Source organism: Mus pahari, chromosome 2 (assembly GCF_900095145.1).
Source record: "Mus pahari chromosome 2, PAHARI_EIJ_v1.1, whole genome shotgun sequence".
Taxonomy (NCBI): domain Eukaryota; kingdom Metazoa; phylum Chordata; class Mammalia; order Rodentia; family Muridae; genus Mus; species Mus pahari.
In genome coordinates, this window is record NC_034591.1 from 72196019 (window position 1) to 72221769 (window position 25751).

Below are 25751 nucleotides of genomic sequence, written 5' to 3' on the forward strand. Positions count from 1 at the left end.
ACCCACCCATCCACCCATCCACCCACCCATTCATCCTACACACCTTGTTGAGCACTTTCTGTGTGCCACAAACTGCTAGACATTTCCCTGTAGGGAAGGCAGGCTCAGCCTTCAAGGATTTCCTGAGTAGTGATTTCCTATTATCTTGAAAGTCAAATGCCTTCCTACTTTGGGAAAATGCACACCCATTTCTCATTAGAAAAGATGAGTAACCTGGAAACACTCTAGCCCTTGCTCTGGAATGTGAGAAGAGAGGGGAACCCTTCGTATGGGTGTTTTTGTTCAGTCGGCGGAGGTGGGAGCCAGGGCCTCCTCAGGTTTAATGAGTGTTCTACCACTGAGCTACAGCCTAATGCTGGCCTGGATCATTTACACGTGGTGGGAAACCGCTGCTGGGCATTCAGCAAGGCCATTCGGTTCCCCATCAGCTCTTTAAAGTTAGGGTTACAGCGAGGACAGGATGCTGGCCCAGCAAATTCCAGGATGATTTTCAGAAATGATGCTTGTTCATAGTCTACCTGACACAAAATCCACATTTTCTATTTAGCAGTTACAGAAAGCAGCCCGTTCAGAACCAGTATTTTGTGTAATGGAGCCGACACAATACTTAACTACTTAGAGAAATGAACTGGAGAGCTGACTCCTCAGCAGGCAGCCACAAGGTTGCTCTCACCCCTGTGTAGCTAGAATTGTCCATCCTTCTAAACTGTGAAGGCAAACCCACCTGGGTTTAAATTCCCCTCTCTATAAGAGTCCTCATTGGAATAAAAGGCCCAATGTTGTTCCACTCCCCCGTATCGCTCAGGCTCGGGGTGAAAGTTCTAAGTAAGGCACATTTCTTGAATTCTTCACAGCTTAATTACAGCAAATGTTCTTAATGATACTCAAGAGCACTTAAAACGGGCCAAATGGTAAGTTTTATGTTAAGTATATTTTATCACAACTCAAATGATTTAAAAATAGAGTACGTTTGCCTCCTCGAGAGTTAGAGCACACTCGGGAGTGGACTTTTCATTTTGCTGAATTATCAAGGCCTCGGGAAATTGGCCTTCATTACTTTCTCTTGACACCTTTCCCACACCCCTGCTAGATAACAGGTCAGCTGATCCAGGCTGAGAGAAAGCTGGGTGCCCACCTTAGAAGAAAGCTTTTAGCGGGTACCACCTGACTGCACACAACAGCCTAATAGCCAGATGCCTGTGCCAGGGGTCAATACAAAAGAAATCACAGCCACTGAACCTCAGCGACCTTAGTGACCTTTCCACAACCATTTACTCCAGATCGTTCTCAAGCTTGCCCCTTGGGGAAGTCCCCACACTCCACTTTGAACCTTCATCCATAAGAAACTCTGCTTTCTAAAACTGGATAGGGGTATGAGGTACCTCTAGACTTCTAACCACATTTCTAACATTGGTAGAAATACATTGAAGCATCAATTGACTAACAACAGAAAGTTTGGTTATTTTCTTTGAAAAGTATTAATTTTCTCCTTAATTAATGCATCACATGCATTCTTTCTGCACTGACGCAGAAATTTTGCTATGCAAGTTGATTAATCTGTAAATTCAAAATCTAAAACTTTTTGAGGTCAGGAGCACTACAATTTAATATATTAACTACAGGTTTTATGTGTAAGAGGTACATGAAATATTAATGGGGTTCATGTTTAGACCTAGATTCCATCTTCTCAATAGCTCATGTACGATATGTATTAATGTTCCAATGTCCCAGAAGACCTAAAATTGATAAAGAAAGTTATTCCATAGTATGTCAGACAGTGACCTTAACACTCCAAGGATGCCAGAGGTCTGGCCCTGCTGTTAATTCTAAACAATGGGGTAGGCTAGCAAGAGGGCTTGTAAGTGAAACTATTCACCTGTGATGTGTAATCCCCACCCCAACTTCTTTCTCTCTTGCCGAAAGCCTAAGCCTGCTGTGGAATCCTGGCACTACAGCTGTGGGGAATCGTGACTAGCTAAAGAGCAGGAGATAGACCAGGGCAGCTATTCTATATATATTTAGCAGGAGTAGTAGTGGTGGTTAAGGTTCTGATTTTGGTTGTTTTTAAGATGGGGTATTACTGTGTAGCTCAGACTGGCCTAGAATTCCCTATGTAGCCTAGAGTGATCTATTCTCCCACCTTTGCCTACCAAGTGCAGAGATTACTGGGCTGTGCCACGTGTCCTGGGCTGTTTTGATTGTGCTAATACTCAGAGAGAAGCACTATAGGGGACAGAACTTCTTTAAAATTAAATTTATCTTTTTATTGCCAAATGATTCGTGTTTACCATATAAAATTTCAGGTAAACTAATGCTAAAGGCATCCTAAGGTAACCATTTGGTATATTATATAATCTTTTAACATCTATACATACATTATTCTTTATAGCAACAAAAAATAAATATGATTAGTGGTGGTTTAAAATGTGTAGTGAATCAAAAGCATTTGGTAGTTTTCTTTGGCGATGCCTGCCAGACCAGACGATCCTTCTTGGCATCATGAATCTTCTACAGAGAACACAGAACTGGGAAATCCTTTAATGCGCTCACGTTCAATATTCAAGGGGCATTTTTCCCTGCACCAAGCCTGCGGTTTCTCGGCTGTTAGGTGAAATGCTTCATGACCTCCCCAGACTGCAAGCAAAGCAAAGCAAGGGGCAACTTTGTAGCCACCGCTGCCCTTCTCTGTCTTCTAATTGTGTTACCTTCCTTTTTGTTAGATGGAGAGACAGATGTCAGTGAACTCCAGCATCATGGGCATGCAAGGTCCAAACCTCAGCAACCCCTGTGCTTCTCCCCAAGTCCAACCAATGCATTCAGAAGCCAAAATGGTAAGTAAGAGCTTCAGTCGTCCTTTCATTACATCATGCGTGGTAGTAACACTGAGTTCTGCTCTGACTCCAAACCTCAGTTAAGAGACCGCTCATCTTGGTTCTGGTGAATAGGTTTTTCTCTGGAAAGATGGGTGAATGATTGACTTTGCCTTCTAGGTATTTGTTTACAAGTTTTCTGTATCAGATAATCAGGTCCCAAGTATATGATTGGCATGTGATGTTAAGGACGAGGATGTTGAGAAATTTGGACAAGTGCCCAACTATGTGTTTATTTGCTCATTGTGTGAAAAAACAAAATACAGAACTCTATATCCTAGCTACATCTTCGATTTCACTCTTCCTACAAAATGTCATTAAGACACATTTAATTCCTAAGTGTCCACAGTTATAGGAACACTATGTTGTTGTTGTTGTTGTTGTTGCTGCTGCTGCTGCTGCTGATGATGATGATGTTTTTTGACATAGATCTTAGTTACGTGTAACACTGTTAGAAAGGTTGGGGGTCTTGTTTCTGGCCATCTGTACTTGAAAGACATGACCACACATGACAACCTTCAGTGACCTTTAACCTATGATGTTTAGGAGCAGTGAGACCAGTCTTCCAATACTTCAAGATGTATCCATGTGTCTATATTCTACTAGGTGCTAATAAAGCAGGTTCTCATGTGTCTTGCCAATATAACGTGGATTTTCTGAGACTATTTAGCAGTTACAAGAAGCATCACTTTTACTTCTAATACAGCTAAATTCCAGCACCATAGTTCACACAGATGACTGGAAATGCAGCACAACGTTTCTTTCCTTTTTCTTTCTTGTTTGTTTGTTTGTGTCAGGTAAGGGTAGAGCTTTCTAGCAGTGGGCATGCATCTGGAGTGCTGGTGGGCAGCCTGGACTGTGTGTGAGGATGTTGTGGACCATTCTGGAAGTTATCCATCATGCTGCTTGTGGAATCTGTCCTAATACAACACACACACACACACACACACACACACACACACACACACACACATGCCCTGCTTTGTCACTGCTTTGGGGAATCTCACCAATTTGACCTGTAATTTCTTGACCCTAGGAATGAACTGAACCCACAGGGCTAGCAACCCTGAGCAAATGAAAGCTATGGTCCAGAGAGCTCTCTTTGCTCAGCCACAGGCCCTGTGATGTGCCAGATGGCACAGCGTCCACAGCAAAGCTTGCTAAGTCTTTTTGGAATTGGCAAATATTTTTCAACTCAACTGCCACAGAGCCAAACCAAATACTTGCTGGCAAAATAAAGTTCAGATTGGCATCTATGTTGGAGACCGGAGTAATGACATTCACCCACACACACACACACCTCCTTTTTGAAGGAAAATAAAAGTGAACTATAAAGGTGCTTAAGAAGAAACAAAACTAAACCATTTGTACGTGTATGAGTAAATGTGTTGGGGCTAAGTCTAACACGTCTGTTCCCAGCTAAAGGATCCTTCAGTCTTCTTCCTTGCTATGAAATCTGTGTCCTTCTTTCAGACAAACTAGAGATGAAGTGTAAGAATATGATTTCAAACCATGTACCCCTGACAATTCATTATTACTGGGTCTTAAAAATCACAATTTAACGAAAAAGTCACAAGAAGAAAGTAAAAAAAAAAGAAAGAAAGAAAAAGGAAAAGAAAATGCCACCTCTCTTCTTGCTCCCACAGGTGGTACAGGGTTATAATTATTTACATGCATGAACTCAGTCACATGATATGGCAAATTAGCTCTGAGTAATGTCAGCTAGGAACAAAAGGGAACTGGTCTGTCCTTATAAAAATAGTGTTACCCCACAAATGTTTGCTGTGTTAAATGCACGGAGTAAGCACCCCTCTGCTGATTCATGTTCTAAGTGAATAAATATTTCCAGGCTGGTGATGTCTGGACTCATGAACTTGATCTCAGAATCTGTGCCTGGGAAGCAAGCTTTTCTCTTTGCCCCCAGCTGTTACCTCTGCTGCCCCTGCAGTGACCAAGACATTATCCCAGAGGGGAAAACAGCAGTGTTGGCTGCTAACGTTTGGAAGACTAGCGTTCACGTAGCAGCTTGGAAAAGTGTCAGGTGGGCTTGATCACGGCAGTCAGCATTTCTACTTTTACTCTGTTTTGCCAACTACTTGCTCCATTATAGCCATCTTCACCCATACCGTGTTCTCTAGCCGCTTTGGGGGCTGCACAGATGAAAAGATTTGATGAAATACCAAGCATTCAAGGCGGGGAAAGTCTTCCATGATTTTAATGTCAGCCAGAGCCTCCCCAGGTTTCTCTGAACTGCAGGCTTTGTTGTTCTATGCCTAATTTTCTTCCTGTGCGAGACTGGAATGGGTTCCAGATTTCAATGGAGACTCTTGTTTCACTGTTTTCAAGGACTTTTCCTAAGGTCACACAGGGGCTTTTGTGATGAATGTCCTCGGCAGGGTGTGTTCTCAGAACACACCAGCGAACAGCTACTGAGGAGGAGCCGGCCTCACCTCAGCACGGCAGCCTGACTCTCCTGAGGATGCCCTGTCTCAGGCAGGCTGCATTTCAGATTCCCCACTGGCTTCTGACAAAAGCCATCATCCTGAACCTGGAGGTGGACAAACTCACAAGGCAGAGCTTATTTCAAATGTACAGCTTTGCTAGAGGCTCAGTGACCAGAACTGCCCAGTAGAGTGTATCTCTTTCTTTTGCTGGAGATCATCTGTTCTCTGCTGACAAGAAACAAACAAACAAACGAACAAACAATTGAGGTTCTTACCAAACTCAGAGTTGTACTAATTAGGGGCAGCTTACTAAAAGCATGTGTGCTAATCTTTGATTTATCGCCCTACCTCCATCGTAGCGCTGGTTAAAAGCTGTCTAGGTTCTGAAGCTGGTGGTGAGCTGATGTCACAGTTTTCCATGTGTGTACATACATATAAGCTTTCATTTGGGGATCATGAATGAGCTGAAGTCACTGGAACCCTCACATCTTTCTAATTATTCTAAATTATGAGACCTTTCCATGGATTCTTGGGTTCTGGGTGTCTTAGTTGGAAGTGGGGTCTGCGAAAACACAAGTCACCAGGTACTTGGGGGATATTTTAACATTAAAGGGAGAAAGGGAAAGAAGTGGGGAGGATTGGGGTGAGCGTGAGGAGAGAGAAAGGGGGAACATGGGGAAAGGGGACGGAGGAGGAAAGGCAAATGCAAGGCATCATGGGACAGGCATCGTTCCCGTCTACAGCACGGAACTGAGCAGGAGTATGTAAGAGTGATGTTCTCAGTCAGGACAAATGGATCCTTTTCGTCTCCATGGTCTTTTTCTTCTTTTCTTTTCCTTTTTAAAGCGTGGTCCTATATGGTCTATGTCTCCAGGTCTTCTTTTATTTTTATTTTGAGAAAGGGTCTTATTAAGTTACTCAGCCTCACTTGAACTCATCAGGTAGCCCAGGCTGGCTTCTACTTTTGGATTCTCTTGACTCAACTTCCCAGGTTGTGTGAGATTAGATTTCTTCTTGTGGGAAGTAGAAAGCTTCTATATAGCTTTGGGTGGGATTGTGTTGTAAAGGGGTCTGGAAGCTGAATGCGCTGTGGGAACGTATCTATGTCCCTGTCTTGCATCTTACCGCAGAGTAGGTGACTACCACGGTGTAGAAGCTAGTTAAAGTGAAGGATGGCATAAGGCCAGCTGCTCTCAAAGGCTCTGGCTGCTCTGTCGGTCTTACCTTCCGTTTGACCAGGGTTAATGAAGGCTGGAGGATGTTTCTCCTAGGAAAAGAGTTGTAGTTGTCTGTGTCTGTCTCTGTCCCCAGAAAACACACTACAGAACACATTGCCCCTAGTTGATAGCATGGGGAAAGCGGTTTAAAAACTGACTTAATGACACATTATTTAGCAAAAGCTGGTTCCTGCAATGACAGTTCTAATGACAAAGATATTTTTCGTTTTGGTTTGACACAGAGTCTCATAGCCTAGCTGGCCTCAGACTTCCTAGGTACTGTAAGTAGATAACCTTTTATTTTGAAACATCCTTTCTCCATCTATCTGAATGCTGGGATCATAGATGTGCACCTTCCTGCCTGACTTATGCCATGGTTGGATTTGAACCCAGGGCTTCATGTGTACCATGCAATTACCACAGCCCAATGACAAAGCTTTTGATTATAACACTGAACTTTAGGATACAAATATGACAGAGCTATCAAATGTCAGTAGCCATCAGATTAAATTCAATTACTTTAATGTACATTTATATGTGGATGGTGGGGGCAATGTTAGCTTGGACCTCTGAATCAACATGATAGATTCAGAGTGTCCCCCTCCACTTATCAAGAGCTTGGTGGGCTCCCTCACAGATCCCACTCTGCCACCTCTTCACGCAACACAGTTTGTTGCCACTTATTACAACTTACATCTCCCTCACCACACATCTCCCTCTCTCAACTGACTGGAAGCTCCTCAAGGAGCATCCCCGAACTATGGGGGCACCTTGAACTGTAAAAGGCCCATGAGTGGAAACGGAATGTGACTAGGCTGTCTAAAGTGCAGTTTGAACTATGCAAGGTACAAAAAGTGCTAAGGAGATGTGTGAGACGGGGCTGGTAGAGAATAAGGCTGGGGCAGAGAAGGAGAGAATGAAGCCACAGAAATTCCCAGCTACATGCTGCACTTGTAAGGAATAGCCAGCCAAGTTTAATTTTTTAGAAAGATATCTCAACAAGGCCCATCATGCTTTTTCCTTGAGAAGAAAGCAGCAATATATATATATATATATATATATATATATATATATATATATATATGAGTGTGTGTGTGTGTGTGTGTGTGTGTGTGTGTGTGTGTTCTTCAGAAACAGACGTTGGAATAATGCCATTCCTCTTCTAGGAACTGAAGGCAATCTATAGCCAGTGTTGTTTCTTCCATCATGGAAGACTGACTGGTCATGCTGGATTTCACACACTGATGGTCAATAGCTCATCTATAGGGGTGATGGGAGTTAACTGAATAACTACTTAAATATGTGCCTGTGGGAATGAGCACAGAACTAAGACTGGAGAGGCAAGACCTTTACGGGATGAGGGGAACTGAGACAAGCCCTTTACTGAAGCAAGGAGGCTTCAGCGCTCTGGAGACTTGGGGAAATCAAGTCTTTGATAAAGCACACAGCTGGGCTCCATTCTTGGGCCTTTAGTTTTCAACCTGGCTTGTGCTTCAGTGGCTCAGCGCCTCTGAGAAGGCAGCAGCAGCAGCAGCAGAGCTGCTGTTACCCAATGGACTCCTCCTCACTGGCCTCAGACAGAGAATTAGGGTGGTATAGCAAGCAAGTCTTGGTTAAACACTCACTTTGTTTTGAATGTCAACCTGGGTGTGTTTGTGTTTGCCTTTCCCCTCCCTAATTATCAAGTGGGGTGACTGTTTGCCCTGTGGTGCCCCTTGGCCACCCACTGTCCAACAGATAAATCACAGACAAACCCAACTCCCCGTGGAGCTGCCTGGAGAGATTGAACCCATGAAAAAGCAAGCCCCTGGTAGCATCTCCCTGCCACCCCTCAGAAATATAAGCCTGTTGGCTTCAATCAGCCCCAGCTCCATTTCCTAAAAGTGCTGGAGTAGGAGGCTATGAATGACTCCCTGTCTGCTGCACCGAAGCTTCCCGGCGGGGCAGGAAGTGCTGTTGACTCTAAGGAAGCTCTCATTAACTTTTGAGTCATGCTAGCGGCCATGTGTCCCTGCAGCTAGTAATCAAAACACGATGATGGACTGGACTAAGTGACCATATATTTTTATTTTTTTCCAGAATCCTCTTGCTCTGCTCTTCTGAAAGCCACTGCCCAAGGAGCAGACTAATAGGAATTATGTAAGATTCCATGAGAATGTTTTCGCTAATACATTCAACGTGTCTCATTTTATAGGCAATTTGCCCCCTTAGAGTTCTGTGGTCGAACATCGTAATTGTCAGCGTTAATTAAGCACTTGTTTTGTATGTGGCAGGAAAGATGGGGAGCATGCTGTAATGTCTTCTCTTTTAACCCCTTGACAGTCTGGTGAGAGCAACTCTGAGATGTTTTGAAAGCACAAGCAGCTGTTAGGATACAGCGCTGGAGCATGAATTCCCCCCCCACACACACCCCTGCTTTGAACCTTGCCTAGGGAGAGCCCTTTACAAACCACAAGGTGTTTTCTAATGCGTGATGCCACTGGAACTTCTCAGGAGCCCTAAACATCCTCATTTTATAGACACAGAGCTTAAGAGACCCTCCCAACCGTACACGACAGGACCTGATGAGCTACTGTCACAGGCCTGGGTTCAGATCTCCTTGGGTGCTTCCCTCTTCCTGCCATGCCACTTCTTGTTTTCCCATGGCAAGCAAGCTTGGTGGTGTAAACCCAGAAGCAGCACAGGCCCAGGAACTGCTTAGCTTACTATACCTGCTCAGCTCTCAAGGCCCCTCTAAATCCCAGAGAAAAGGCTTCTCCACTCTCCTGTGTAGCTACGCCTGGCTAGATCATATTATCTACTGTTACAAAAGAACTAAACAGCACCTGACTGAGAGTAGAGAGCTCCTTCCTATTGGTAGAGAGCAGGACCTGTCATCTGCTCCTTCAATGTACCCATTTACCATGTGGGTGGGTGTATTATGTCACTTGTCAAATAAAATGTAAATGCTTAGATTCTGAGGCCATTGATATTTCCACAGGGACAGAATGAGTTCCTACAGCGTTTTGTTCCCTGGGGGTCAGACTCTCAAACCCAAGTGGATACTTCTCTTGAAATCAAGAATTAGAATTTATCAACAAATTACAAAGCACAATGAGGCTTGGGACTATTTTAGGGGAATTTAATAATCAATGGTCTGAGGTTCAAGTCAATAACTTGTCTAAGGTCACAAACTGTCACAGGAGGAAGACTTGATGAGGATTCCTGATTTCCGAGTTGAATGAAGCCCCCTCTCTGTGTGCTCGACTGTAGCGGTTAGGGCAAGCTAGCTGCTGGCTGCAGGTAGGGTACTTTCTAAGGTGTCCATTTCTTGGAGTTCTTACTGTGGACAGAGATGCTGTAAAGCACACGGAGAGAGAAGATGCTGGGCTTCCTTTTCAGGTTACTGGGAAACAAAATAAGGCATCTTGTGGTCCAAAGGTGTGGGTCCCATTATCTGGCCACTGGTGAGACTTTGTTCTGAAGACCTGGGACTGTCACTTTATCCCAATTCACAAGAAAGTCTAGGAATCCATACCACAGTTTTATCTCTTGACATCTAGTATACTAGATGGATTTTGCCTACAATAACCTATGTTTCCTTGTCTCATCACCATCTTCTTGGTGCTCCTTGGTGCTCATCTACAAAATTCTATTGTAGAATTTTGCCTACAATAACCTATGTTTCCTTGTCTCATCACCATCTTCTTGGGGCTCCTGTGGATCTGGCTTGTCTCCTTGGAGTTCTGAATTGTGTTGGGCAAGGACTGAGGCCACTAAAGCATGCAGGGATATTGAAAAAGAGCTAAGCACAACTAGGCGTGGCACACACTTATGGTTCCAACACTAACGAGACCAAGGCAGGAGTCTTCCACTAGTTTGAGGCCAAACCAGACTATGGAGTGAGGCCTTGTCTCTAGAAAAAAAAAAAAAAAAAAAGATTCTCAGGCCTGGAGAGATGATGGTTCAGTGGTTAAGAGCACTGGCTGCTCTTTCAGAGGATGCAAGTTCAATCCCCAGCATCCACTGTGGCTCACAATCATCTGTAACACTAATTCTAGAGCATCTGATGCTCTCTTCTGGGTTTCATGGGCATCCGGCATGCACGTGGTACATAGACACACATGCAAGCAAAACGCCCGTACTCATAGTAAAATAAGAAAAAGAAAGAATCTCTCAGTTAAATCCATATCTGTCATGGCTCTCCCCACACTCAGACTCCTCGGACTCATTGTCTTCTGGGTTTTATTTCTTTCTCTTTCTGCCAGGATCCACCCTGGTTTGGTCACCATGACAATAGGTGAAATACAATCTCCATTGCTCATGGCCTCTTGTCACGGAGCCCAGCACGTGCGTTGCTGGGTCTTGTTTTTGTATTAGTTTAATGTTCCTGAGCCTAAAGTCAGCCACATCTGGACAAGGAACGCACAGTCTGGTTGGGAACATTCCCTGTCAGGGCTTTTGGGCGTGTCTTCCCTGTGTATCTGTGTACGTGTGCACACACGTGTTTCCTTGTCTGCTTTGGAACACTGTGCAAACAAACTCTGCTTGTGTCACAGAAACCAAGGAGAAAAAAAAGGAAAGTCACGCAGAAGTGCTCGTAGGCAAATTCTGCTCTGCAGAGATAGAGTTCGGTTTCTTTTCTCGGAGTGAGTATAATTTATATTTTCCAAAAGTTGGGCCAGTCTAGCTAATAACAAAAGTTTTGCTTTGTACTTTAGGATTTTTTTTTTTAATGTACTAAAGACAGAAGAGATGTGTGAGAAAACTTAGACTTTTGAGTGAGTGGAGCTACAGTGTTGATTTTAAGCATAGTTTTCTTAATGAAGCAAAGGGGATTTAATCATCGAGTCTAAAGTAAAACAAAGTATATTTCCCTCCATTGGTATCCTTTTAAAATTCTCTTTGTATCCCATTCATTTGGAAAGCTAGCTGAAAGTACTATGTGAGATGCATCTTGACACGAACTCAAAGTATCACAAGATTCTTAACAGTCAGTTCCACCAATGCAGGCGTACATCAACTGAGTTCGTTTCCAAATTCTCTATGTAGTTGCTAGAATGGAAGCTGTGTTTAAATGGTTGCACAAGTGTGACTTCATGTCCTCAGACAGATAAGTAGGCAACAGGCTTGTATCATAATCTGGGGCCTGAGGAGTGAGGGGCACACAGGTAGAACTTCAGAGCCTATAAGTATTTTGCTTGCACTCGTGGACCGTCCTTCTGTTGGCAGTACAGGGAAGCAGGCTACATTACATTCCCATAGTAGGCAAGACTTCGGTCTGGCTCTTGATCATCCAAGCCCCTTCTCCACCTACTTTCCCAGTGCCCCACCCAACATCTGGCTGCCTGGCCTATCCACTTCTGTCCTTTCTGCTTACCGTCCCCTGGAGCCCTGGAAGCTCCTTCTCATCAGACTCCTCTAGAATGCACCATCTCTGGGAAGTCTTTTCAGCTTCACAAGAGGGCAGAAGTCACACCTTCTCTGAGATTGGCCTCAGCTTGACCTCTGTTTCTCCTTTTCTCACCAAGAAGCCCTCCCTGAGCAGTGTTAGGGTCCCTGCCTGTGTCACCCTGTACATGCCTTAGAGCACAGGACAATTTGACTTAGTTCCATCTCCCTAGTTTGCTATATTGTTACATACATTGGGTTCCTGGTAAATACTGTTAAGAAAATGGGGGAGGGGGATACGAATAACTTCAGGGTATTCCTGTCACCTAATATGTCATCCAAGATGGTAGCTCTTCATTTGCTTGTTTATCTTATGTTTTTAAGTTTTAGGCAGAAGGCAAGGTTTTCACCCACAAATGGTAAATTTTCAGGACCCAGACAATCCTGTGACAGGGAGGTGTTTGGTATGTCTTTTGTACAACTCACCAAATATCTGTGTGAGTTCCTGGGCACTGCCAACCACTGCCAAGGACGACACTTGCCAGAAAGGCCCATGATGGGCCAAGGGCATTGACACTTTAGCATTGAAATCTACTTAAAACAAAACTCAAGGAAAACAAAAAAAACACGTAGATTTGTAGATTCCAGAATAGCTTGAGTTATATTTAATATATGATAGTAAAACTTTGGAGACATGTTAACATTGTTTTTCTTTTGTCATTTTCCCTTTTTGTGTGAACTTGGCATCACCCTCCATAGTTAATAGCCTGTGCTTAAAAGTTTTAATATTATGAGTGTTTTTCTTCTATCGTGAAGTATCTTTCATAAACATTTTTTAATAGTTCTATGATTTATACCATGGATATCATATAAAAATGAACTATTCTGTTATTTTCATCTCAGGATATTTGGATTTTTCACTAGGAATAGTTCTTTGATCACAAAAGTAAAACAAACAGCTACCTCGAAACTACTTAATTACCCCTTTGATTATTTCCTTAGCAGAGAGTCCCAGGATTGCAATTAATAGATCAAAAAGAATATAAAGTTTAAATACTATATGTGCTTGTCAAAGTTCTTGAAATTTGTACCAAGTTTTATTCCTTCCTGAAATACAGGAGAACGTGCCACATTCCTATCTTGTAGCCTTCAAGGAATAGTAAGCATTGTTATTTTTGAAACAAAATATTTGTCAGTTTTTGTTTGTACTTCCTATATCTTGGTTAATGTTGGACATCATTTCTGCATTTGTCCACTTAACTTTCTTTAACACTTTGTGCTTTGCATGTTCTGCTCTCTTGCTCTCTCTCTCTCTCTCTCTCTCTCTCTCTCTCTCTCTCTCTCTCTCTCTGTCTCTCTCTGTCTCTCTCTCTCTCTCTCTCTTTCTGTCTCTCTCTCTCTCTCTCATACACTGCTGGGGATTAAACTCAGGACCTTGCTGTGTTAGGCAAACACTCTACATGGAGAAGCAGCCCAAGATACTATTCTCCAGCTTTAAGACATATTTTCTTTCTTCCCTTCTATCATCTTCTTTCTTTTCTCCTTCCTCTGAGGCCCACTTCCCATCTCCTCTCTTCTTTGTTACAGGGTCTTACTGTATTGCATAGGCTGGTCTTAAACCCTTGGACTAAAGTCATTCTCTCCCTTCAGTCTCCCTAGTAGAAAAAGGAACGTTTCTTACCTGGATTTGGCACTGGCACTCTAAGGAGTGATGACAGAGTAATCAGTCTTGTCATTGCATTTTTCAGATTCTGATAAATTAACCCTCACCCTCCCTTACTTCACTAAATCTGCTTATGTTCTGTAAGATCAAGCACACACCTACAATGTGCTTTTAGTAGGTTTTTTTCCTCTCTAGACTTCTCGTTTGTTTTACCTCACTCTTTTTCTTGGAAGCAGTGTGTGTTGTGGTTTGGGATTTTTCTTCTTCTTCTTCTTCTAATCTCCTTAAGTGTTCTGATTTTTATAGCTACTCAGACTATTTATTGCAAAGCTTGTGACTTTCTCAGCGTGGCTCTACCACATCTCCTGTGCTCATCTCTCCAAGCCTTTCTTCATACAAACATTTCCCTAAGTGACTTCAGTGTTCATACCATTCCCAATGACCTGAGTAGGACTGAACAGCTTCTGCTTCGACTCCAAGCCAATCTCCAGCCATGTTCGTTTCACGTGTTGCCATATGACCACATGGGTTTATATGGGCCAAACTTCACCATCATTCCTGGAGGGTTGAGTGTTGCTGAATCCACTCTGAGTCGTAAACATTAAACAGGAAGCATGAGTAACTTAAGCCTCCTGGGTGAGGTCAATTATTTTAAAGTTGAGCGAGTCCTCCGTTAACCCGACTCTAACCTCCTTACCTGTCTGGCTCCCAGAAGGGAACGATCTGAACACCTGGCATATACCTGGTGCTAAATATCTACTTGTGTAAGGCATGCATCTGGGTTACTAATATACAACCATATCAAGTATACACTGAATGCTGATGGTCCATCCTGTTGCCGATTGCCTTTTGTGTGGTAAGGATTCAGTGAAAGACTGTGTGGGGAGCACTTGAACCACACATTTCCATGCGTTGTGCTATTTAATCCTATCAATCCTCTGACATAGCCATCTCATTTGCACAGGCTTATGAATTAATTAATGCACAGAAGACAACACCCAAAGCCAGGCAGCCAACAAGTGGCAGTTTGATGATTTGGGCTTCAGATAAAGGCCTCAGATATGGCCCTTTTATGCTGAATATCTGCTGCTCTGATGACCTAAAAAACAGCATGGGGATTGGATTGCAGCAGCCACAGGAGAGTGCTGGTGACAGTGACCCAGAGACACTCAGTGTCATATCAACCGTGTGGTGACAGCCAGTCAGGCCACATGACAGGGACAGTCCTGAGGTGTTCTCCTGGTCTACTGTAACTCTCCTAACTCATGTGCACACATCATTTCCCTGTAGCCAGGCTGGCAAGTGAGGATGGGAACCATAGCACAGCCATAACTCTGATGGACTATTCCCACCTTGCCCTGCATAGGAGGGTCAGCTCTCAGCTGCACCCAGGGTCTTGTGCTTGCCTAAGTTTGAAATCTTGAGAGACAAGTCAGAAAACACCAAGTTTTCTTGCATTTAATAGTAAATGAAGTTCGTCGTTTAAGATCTCTGAAACACTTTCACACTAGTCTTTAGGCTAGACTGGTATGGGAAGCATTGGTTACATTGTAATTAAGAATAAGATGAGGCTATTTCTTTTTCCCTCTGAGAATCAAGAGGCCTCATTAAATAAGCGCTGCCTGACTTAGAGATTTCACCTTTCATTTTTTTTTTCCATTTCTGCATCTAAAACATGGGGATAACTAAGAGCAAGCCATCGTTTTATAGGGTCATTTTGGAGGTTAAATGGGGTAATACACTTAGCACATAGTAATTTGTTTCTAAATGTTTTTTTTTTCTTTCCCCCATCCCCATTTTAAAGAATACTTTTCTGTTGTTTTAATTTGTGTTTAAAACGTGCTGTGTGAACTCTGTAGTCTGAGAGAGCAGAAGTACTGGCTATAAGAGATAGTGACTTACTTTTAACCATTCAATAGAGATGTGAAGACACTGGCCATAGAATTCTGGCCCTAAACTCACTTAGTCATGTTCTTTATGGAGACATGGATATAGGGAGAAGCCATGGGATTTATCTAACTGTTACTTTGAATTTGCAGATGAGTTAAAATATATAAAATAAAGAAGACTCTTAATTCTTTTCAAATTGAAAAGACTTGCTTTAGAAAACACCTTAAGGCAGAGTGATTTCAAATTTCAAACATTCAATTTTTCTATGCCTGACTAGAAAGTAGGGTTAATTCCTGGACATAGGAATGTAAAAATATCTTTGTCATTAAGTATTTTACTGTTAAAATGAACACAAGGGATAAAATTACACAGAATTTACTAAAGGTTAAATTCCATTGCTTAAAACAGACAATCACTGTGGCTGCAGAAATTGCTGTCAAGTTTTACAGATACTGGAAATATGCCTGTCACTGAGATGCAACTGTATACTCAATATGACATGAGTACCCCCATTCCAACTGGGGTGTTTTCTTCCTAAAACAATTAGGATCATCCTTTGGTTCTTTGATTCTGAAAATAGGCTTATTGAATTGCTAGCAGCAGAAGCATTGGTCCCCAGTCCCTTGAACTCCGGTAACTGCATCTCTAGGATGCTATTAAGAAAGCACATTGGCTAGTGAGCCTTTGGAACAAGAATGATAATCGGATGCGAAGACTTGGCTATTTTCAAGTCTGATGAGTGAGTCTAGCTGTCCTTTAGACCAGTGTGAGTTATTTAAGGATGTAGGATCCTAGCAAAGGCATGCTCACCTCACTCTGTCACGGTAGGTAGCAAACTCTGTCTCCTGGGAATTTTCTTGAGGAACAAGTCTGGACAGAGCCATGGCTTAATGACTAGAGTCGTCTAAAACCAAGTTGTTCTAAATTCCAGTTCAGCATAAAACAAGAGTATGAGTTTGTAGGGAAAGATAAGATAAAGGGCTATGTCACCTCCTCAGGCAAAGATGGTTTGTCACACTGTCACCAGGAATGTCGTCATCCATTTTGTTGCAACAGATGGGTTTCACACACTTGTTGTGAGGAAATGTCTCTAGCTTTCTACAGAGCAATCAGTTCACTCATTCTGTACCCCAAAACTCTTTGTTGAGCATTTTTAAAGTTCCACTTTACACTTGGTCCATAGAAACACATAATAAAGACTTTGCGTTCCTAATGGAAGCCTTTAGGAATTCACACTCTCATAGAGGAACCAGGTACACAAATGGATAACTAATTGTGATGTTAAGTGTGATGATACAGTCAGATGCAGAACTGTGGGATCTCCCTTAGCAGGGAGGGAGGAGGAACTCCCCAATAACTCTGTCAGAAGATTTCACAGCTACATCCAGGCCTCGTGCTCTACAGTAGAGTAGCTACCAGCAGCATATGGATATTTAAATTCTAAATTCACTAAAATAAATTATAATCTAAAATACAATGCTAAATCTTGTGCCTAGATTTTAGTATAGATAACTACTACCTGTGGCCAGTGGCTCCCATAAAATATATCACAGATAGGAACATCCCATCACCAAAGAAATGTCTATGCATCAGCACTTGCTAATATAAACAAATATGAAAGGTGGAAAGGGTGATTTCCCAGGGAGAATATACAGTTCTTCATCCCAAAGATGGGAGGAGAAAGACCACTGACCCAAATCATCATGGCCAAATTAATTAAAGCACGCAATTCATTAAAGCAAGCTCTTTTATTCACGGACACAGGCTGTCTCCATGCTAAGGCACGGTTTGAGAGTTCAGCGTGAGAAATACTTCAAGTGTAAACACATGTATATACAGAAAGAGCATTTAGACTTGAGGTCAGGTTATGTGTGCTCTTGGTGAAACTGTTGTTCGTGATCAGGGTCTGGAAGATCTATTAGAATTCAGGAGAGGAGGAATGAAATTCTTTACCTTGCCTTTAAAAACCTTGAAGTTTTACTAAGTTGGTGTAGCACTGGAATTCAGCAACCACCCTAGAAGCTGAGCCTCTCCTACTGGCATATTCATGAATGTCTTTCTACTAAACCTCTCTTTGTGCTGCAGGGGGCTTATTTGGCTCTGCTAACTTACAAGGAACAGCCTCCCTTCTAAATGGTGTTAGTGTGGATTAGTTCAGGGAACCGGAGCCAGATCTTGTTTGCATTGGATGGCTGAAGAAAGGATTTGGGTAGGGGGAAGTGTTGCGGATTATGCAAATCACCGGCTGATATGTAGGCTAGAAGCTCTTAGGGACTAAAAAGGCAGGTTTTCCCTATCTATCCCCTTACCAACTGGTCAGTGATGTAGTTCACATTTCTGGAATTACAGGGTAGACAACTGGGACAGATGCAGCGAAAATGTTAGTAAGCAACCATGAACATGTGATGTTTATCCTCTGGGTTATAAAAGTCAGATCTCTTAGAATTCCCCCCTGGCATGTTAAAAGCAGGTTTTTAACTAGCAGACTCTGCCAATGGCCACTTCCCTTCTCCCTGGCACTTTAGTTCCGCTGGGAATGTCTACCATTGAGATCTTGGGTCCCCTGGCAGTCACGAGGCCTTCCATGGATTATGCCGGTCCAGTGTTCAGCAGGTTTTCAGAAACTGGGTAATATCATGAATGAACTATGTGGCAAAACAGTTTTCCATACTTCCATTGATAATCTCCTTTAAAAGGACTTACTAGCATTTACATCCTAATCTCTTCCAGTAGAAAATTCTTCAATATACATAGTCTTTGGAAAACAAAAGGGCATTAAGGGAGATGACTTACATGTTGGGAGAAAAGGAAAAATTATTGTAATGTTCTGTTATTTGAAATGCATGTCCTACATTTCTAAATTTTAGTTAAACGTAAATTTACTCATATAAAAGAAGCTCAATATATGCGGTCCTCTGGCTCCTATGTTCAGCTTCTCAGCATCATGAGATCATATGAACATCTTACCTGGCTGTGTGAGAATTTCCACATGCTTGGCAACTGAACTGGCTCCCATTTGAATAGAAGGTCTTGCCTTACTCCTAACGCTAAGAAACGGAACACCGTTCACATGAGTTTTCAGAGCTTCCCTTGGATCTTCCTGGTGGATCTTCTACAAACAGTTCCAGTTAGAGCAGTTCCCAATTCTCACAAATGTGGGTGGTGTTCCCACTGTGTGTTTAAAAGTCAGTCATTCAGAACTCAAAAAAAAAAAGAACACTTTGCCTCACAAGATATGTCAGAGACAGCGACTTTCCCAGGGCTGCCCACAAAAGCCCTTTTATTCCACAGTGCATCAGACAGATCCCTACATGTTGATAGAAGAGTGGAAGGATGTGGGACCACAGTCCCCTTTCGACAGCCCCCAAGGACAACACTTATTATTTGATGTGGTGATTGCCACCTGGACATCAAGGAGCAGAAAGGAAAGGGTTTTTCTTTGAAGAAAATTTGCTGTCTGCAACCACCCTAGACGCACACCGGGATACACTGTATTATTTATTTATCAGATAAGATGTACTATTCCCTCGATTTTTGTTCGGGGTGCTGAGAATTGGACCAGGATCTCAGGCTTGTAAGTCAAGCATGCTTCTTCTCTGAGCTGCACCCCAGTCCACGACATTAAGATACCTCTATTCTTCTGAAGTAGGCATATCTCGAATTATTTCTTCTTTTATCATTGTAAGCCCCATTATGGGAACACTGCACTATTCCTTGATTTGCAAAGTAGAGCTGTAATGATCATAAAACAGTAGAAATCAATGTCCCTGAGATTGGATCCTAACAGGAGCACATATCTCCTACTGCTTTAAGAAACTGACATTTTCATAGACCTTAAAAATAGCCACAGTGAGCTGTTCTCACATTCAATTGACATACTGTCACTTTCTAATGTCAGAACAATTGATTGGTTCTTTGCCGTGCAGAAAACAGAGAGATGACAGATGGCCACAGTCTGCAGAACGATTAAGTCTACCTGCAGAGAGGACTGAGCTCCTTGAAACACTTCACTGTGCTTATGTCTTGTTCAAATAAGAGTAATCCTTCACCTTCTCCTCCTCTCTGGCAATGCCAGTGTGGTCTAGTTAACATTTTTGTACACCCGGAGGACATATTTATAATCCCTGAGAACACAAGTCATTTCCCATCAACTCCCATATCCATATCATGATGGACTTGGGAATTTTCCAGGCACTATCACATACTGTTGCCATTTCTGCCGGGTGTTTTTACCATATGGAAGTGGAGTTGAAGGCAGTGTCCAATGAGAAGGAAAGATCAGGTCCAGGTGCACAGGTAGAACCTAGGGAGACGGACAACAGACAGCAGACAACAGGCAACAGACAACAGACAACAGACAGCAGACAGCAGACAGCAGACAACAGACAACAGACAACAGACAACAGACAACAGACAGCAGAGGAAGCTGCTGCCCCTTGTTGGCTTGTGAGAAAAGCACCCCAACTGCATGGCTTTTTAAACGGCAGACATCATTGGTTCTAGAGGCTGAAAGTTCAAGGTCAAAGAATGTACAGGATTGGTTCCTTTGAAGCTCAAAGGTAAGCAGGATCTATTGTTTACCTTGATTTTTAGGAGACCATCTTCCCACTGTGTCTTTACAAAGTCTTCCCTTTGTGTGCTGTCTGTAGCCTCCTCCTACCCCTGTTGTTGTTCTCTTCTTCCTCCTCCTCCTCCTCTTCCTCCTCTTTGTCTGCCTCTTCCTCTTCTTCCTCTTCCTTTAATTCTTCTTCCGACATCATTTTGGCCTTAAAGGACCTATCTTTAAACAAAACCTCACTCTGGAGTATGGAGAATTAGGAGTTCAGCACATATATCTGAGCGAGAAGCAAGCAGGAACACAAAATCACAGAAGTTTCCAAAAGCAGATCTTTAAATCTAAACATCTAGGGGTTGGCAGGGAACTTGATAGATAGGTAAAATAATAGATAGATAGATAGATAGATAGATAGATAGATAGATAGATAGATGAATGAATAAATAAATAAACACTTGCTTGCTTGCTATGTAAGCTGGAGCATGAGTTTATATCCTCATCACTGTCATAAGAATCTGCCCTTGTGATCCGTGCTTGCTATCCCAGTGCTCGGCAGCCGAAGACATGAGGATTCCATAGGCTTGCTGGCCAGCCAATACAGCAAAACAAGTGAGTTACAGGCTTAGTGGAAGAGCCTATTTCAAAAAAGGAAGATGGAGTGTAATAGAGGAAGGTAACTCAGGCTTGTGCATGAGCATACATAGCTCTGTGTGCATGTGCATATAACATAGACACGTAAATATAATCACATAGACACAAAGCACACACACACACACACACACACACACAGAGAGAGAGAGAGAGAGAGAGAGAGAGAGAGAGAGACGCACACACCTCTATCCAGCAACCTCTGAGCCCTAATTTCTCTTTGTAAAATCAAGTCTTGAATTAAAAGAAAGTTCTGTGAGAATCTGTAAAGCCCAGCTTTGCTGTCCTGGTCTTTCCAATGGATAGTTCTTCCTTGATCTATACAGAGCTTGTAGCTAGTCCATCTCTGGGTCTGGAAAGCAGAGAAGCGAGATACTAGGGACAAGCTTTCACAGTGCTTTCTCTCAGGCACACGTGGGTGCATTTGGAAGACTCTGAGAATGGGTGTCTCCGTCAGGTCTATGTTCTGAGTACCTTTCGGCCTCCTCGGCACTTCTATAGAAGAAGGAAAAGAGGTGTCATTATGTGTCAGTCATGATTTTGCCAAACACCTAGCATTCGGTGTTCTCAGGAGTAGAGTGAAAGCAAGCTCACGTGTTTTCAGGCTTTGGAGAAGGTGAGACTCTTTAGAGAAATGGGAACTTGAGAGAGGCCCTTTCTAATCAAGTCCTTCAGCAGCTGGTCCCTGACCTACACATTCTGTTTGAGAAACCTTCGGTTTCTAATGAAGCTTAATTGATTAGGTCTATTTGTACAAAGCTCAGGCCCTAATAAGCAAGCTCCCACGAGGGCAGAGCTAAATAGTTTATGAGGTAATTTGTATTTTAATGTCTTTCCTAATGAGTCCTTTCAGTAATGAAACCCCCCTGAGAAAACTTTATTGCTTCATAGACATTTCTTAGGATACCAGGGCAGGAAGGCTGAGCAGGAAGCTTTCGGCTCTGGTGGAGAAAACAGTTCTCAGATCAAAACAAATCATGTTCTTTGTTTTCGGAAAAAGTTCAAGTATGACCCTGTGTCTTGCTTTCTAAACTCCGGCCTTCAATCCCATTTTTCATAATGAAAGTAAGACTTTCTTGTCTGAAGCTCTGTAATTCCCTGACTTTGTAGAAAGCAAAGCACACAAGGGCTTCCAATATGTGATCTTATGTGAACCAGAGGTGGTTGGAAAGGAAAAGGAGACACAAATCCTCACATCCAGACACACAGACACACAGACACATGCACGCAACACTTGCTCCGTGACACAACATATTCTCTATGTTATAATAGCTCAGCAGTGTTAGTCACTTTTCTTAATAGCTAATAAATGCATCAATCACTCCTCATTAAGGCTAAAACCAAAAGGAATGTATAATAAGGAAGCACTTTAGACGTGAAAAATGACTGAGAAACAAAACAGCTACTTGTAGGCACTCTCTGAAGAGAATAGAGTCTGTTACTCTTTAAGAGACTGGGGAAGCAGCATCCTGGGACTTTCTAGTACCCTCCATAGCCTCTAAGAGGGAAGGAACTCAGCCTTCTTCTCCTAGAACTGAATAGAAAGATTCATATGTTCCTGGATAGTATCTTCAGTCTGCCACTCAGGCAAGGAACACCAATCTCAATGGGTTTTCCTGGGCTCTTCTTCTGGGGGTGAGGGGCATGTCAGGTAAGACCCTGGGGTGGTTTAAGCTTACCACACTGACTGCATACCTGTGGCCAGTTCTGCCTATCCTGTGATACTTGAAAAAAAGAAAAAGATCAAAGCTTTCAGCAGATATTAGATGATGAAGAACAACCTTTGTTTGTCAGCCTCCCCAGACCTTTGGTCTGTTAAGAGCACCCCTTCCCCATGAGAACAGCTTTGTCAGATGGATATAGGAGAGAGCTAAAGTCATCTGGAAGATGGTCCATGAGTCCTCCCTAGAGCCACAAAGCCTGCTGGTGCCTTCCTTCCCCAGGAGAGTTTAGAACAATATACTATGTCAAGGAAGAGAATCTTCTCAGGCCTGTGGCCATGCATCTGCCTTCAGATTATGGTTCATTACTTGATAGCTTTTGATAAGCAGGATAAAAAAATAATGACTTAATAGGACTGAGTTTTAATAACATACCTGTAGGCCACTAGGATTAGGGACAAGGAAGACAGGTAGTGTTTTCTTTCCCTTTTTCACTAGCAAGAGCAGGGTCTTTGTGGTCGGTTGCACAAGTCTAAATCTACAGAAGACAAGTGTGAAAAGTAAGATTTGACATCCAAGGTGGACAGCTCAAGTTTTATATGAGTAATATAAACAAATAAATGTGCAGGAGACCTTTGAAATCCATCATAACTCTTGAGTCACAAGAAAGAATGATGTAAACACCCTTAACCCAAAGACCAAGCCATTCATCTTAGGGATAGAATGCATTCTTGTCATTTGAGTTTTTAGAATCAAAGCCCTGGACTCTGGCAGCCCTAACTAATTAGGTTCAGCCACCTAAACCCAGTAGTCTAATTAAACAAGCTAAATAATAGTGAAAACCAGAGAAAATTTTGTTCAATGTGGTAACACTGGGAAGAACAAAAGCAAATAATAATAATAATAATAATAACAACAACAAAACAAACAAACACTGGTGACCCCTCAAGTCCATTTGGGGGTTCTGACATGAAGTTTAGATTTAAGAAGAGACAATAGATTTGAATTACTAAGCACCAGGTGGTCAAGGTGTGGTCCTGCCCACCACTGAACCATCATTGTCTGGGCTCTAGTCCGTTCAACAAGTTGACAGAAGTGTATGACATCTCTTTCTTACTGGGAGACAAGTGTCTTCTCTGGCTGATGCCAGAATTTAGCCCTTTCCTTTTTCTTGTGTGAGATCCCTGGAGAAACTCTGGTCTCTTGGGGAATAGCCATTTCAATAGTCTGATGGCCAAAGGAGGGCACAAATATCTCTCTGTAGAGAATCTTCTTCCTTACCATAATGGTTATATTCTGACTGCGAACACTCTGTGAAAGTTTAAAGAATATGTCTCTAACAAGAAAGTGGGCTAAGAAAAAAAAAAATGGCGTAGTGCTGAAGAAGGCCAGTTGAAAGGTCCAGGAAGGCTTTGTTGAGCCACCTTTATCCTTCAGAAGTGAGGATTCAGCATCCATGAGATAAATGAGTCTAGAACTTGAGCTTTGGTATACAATGTGAAGTTAAGAAGCTTCTACCCGACGAGTCCCAAAAGTGAATGTCACATGCATGAGGGTGTGGGCCACAGCATATGACTAGGAATGTAGAGTTGTTTGTAGATGTTGGCCTTCAGACAGTGAATTCTGTGTCTTCATGAGTTTTTACCTGGGAAGGGACTTTAGTGACAGAAGGGAGGGGATCTCACCGTATTTTCCGTTGCTGTGAGTTGCTAGTGTAGCACAGAAAAAGTAAAAAAGAGTTGGTGAATGAAATCTATGAATTTGATAAATTTCATTTAACAGTTGAGAGAGCATCTCAAGCCATGGAAGTTTCATGATCCCACTGAAATAACCTTGTGCCCACTTCACTTCTGTTTTGTGGAAGCAGCGGGAGCTTTGTAACTAGAATCCTGGCCTTCTACTTACAAAGCCTCTGCTTACATGGCTGACTCTTGTTCTGTGGGGATCTCAGCACCTATGAAAGCAGAGATCTCAACAGGGAGTAATGATTTCAGTGACTTCTCCAAACAGCATTCTGGGTGAGACAGTCAGCTCCTTCCCACTTACTTATGAGTTAATTGGTATTTAAATGCAAGTCTTCAGGCCAGTGATTTATGTTAATAATATGTTAGCCCCATGGCAGGCCCATGACTTCATGACTGCAGCAGTGGAGAAAGGGCATACCGCCCTGACGGGTATCTCAGTGGCTGATTTACAAGGCACTCCTCTCATCCTGAGTCACTCTCTCTTCCTCTGCTGCAAGCCCCATTGAGTGGCTCCCAACTGTTGGAGCACCCATCCACCTACCTGCTGTAGCAACAGTTAGAAAGAAGTGGGTTGAGTACAACTAACCTGGATGAAATTATTCCTGAATAAGAAATATTGGGCACTGTGTGTAGTGAGGCAGAGGCATACTGTCCAATTGTGACCAACTTCCACACACCTTCTTTTGAAACTGAAGACTGTGGAGGCTGGCATTAAATCAGTCTTTACTGTCCTGAGTGCTAGCAAATGTCTTACACACTTATACATGCCTTACTACATCAATGTCCATAATGATAGAATCATCAGATATTTTAAGACCATCTTGAGGATTATTCAAGATGATCTTGATGGTTATTTTGTGTTTACTAGGTTGCCAGGGCACCTAGTACATTGGTGTGAAGGGAAGTATTTAATGACAGATTTTTACACAAGGCAAATAATTTTATGACTCAGAAGTAGAATCTAATTGGCCAAGACGTTGGCCCAAAACTGAAATTTGACATCATTCTTGGCAACTAATAGATCCTTTTAAATATAAAAAGTATACTATATGCTTTCTAGATATAACATTAGACTGTTAATAATGAATCAGTGTATATAAATGGCATAATATACAATAGTCATTCTTTATGCATGGAGGATTACAGCTCAAGACCTACAGTAGATGACTAATCACAGATGGTATTGAACCTATAAGTTAAGGCATCTTTCACATTAACAATTTATTACATACTATGGCCATAATATTGCAGATTCTTTTTTCCTTTGCATAGTTTCAAAGACAAAAGATTCATTTTTTACTATGGATCATAACAATATCAACATGTTTTTTTCTTTATTTTTCAGTTTATCTTTTATTTAATTTTTCCTTTTTGCTTGTTTTTCTTTTCAAGATAATATTTCTCTTTGCAGGCCTGGCTGTCCTAGAACTCACTACTCTGTAGACCAGGCTGGGCTCAGAATTCAGAGATCTGCTTGCCTCTCTCGCCCTGGTGCTAAGATTAAAGACATGTGCCACTATGCCTGGCTTTTTTTTGATTTAAATTTAAATGAAGGACTTCATAGATTTTCGTAGACATATTTGAATCATCAGCACCACTCCTCCTGCACTTTGAGAGTACTAGTGAATAAAATAAAGGTTACCTGAACAAAAGGTATGACCAGGTATAATTGCTCTTATGACCAAGAT

The 25751-nt window shown here is 42.3% G+C and overlaps 1 protein-coding gene across 2 annotated transcripts in view; it reads left to right on the forward strand.

Moving 5' to 3' along the window:
• Positions 1 to 25751, forward strand: part of Creb5 (cAMP responsive element binding protein 5) — a 397047-nt gene that overhangs the window by 308336 nt on the left and 62960 nt on the right. For both annotated transcript variants that reach the window (XM_021190043.2, XM_021190045.2), the window contains one exon: positions 2721 to 2831. In XM_021190043.2, coding sequence (XP_021045702.1) covers positions 2721 to 2831 — 111 coding nt within the window. The remainder of the gene's footprint in view (positions 1 to 2720; positions 2832 to 25751) is intronic.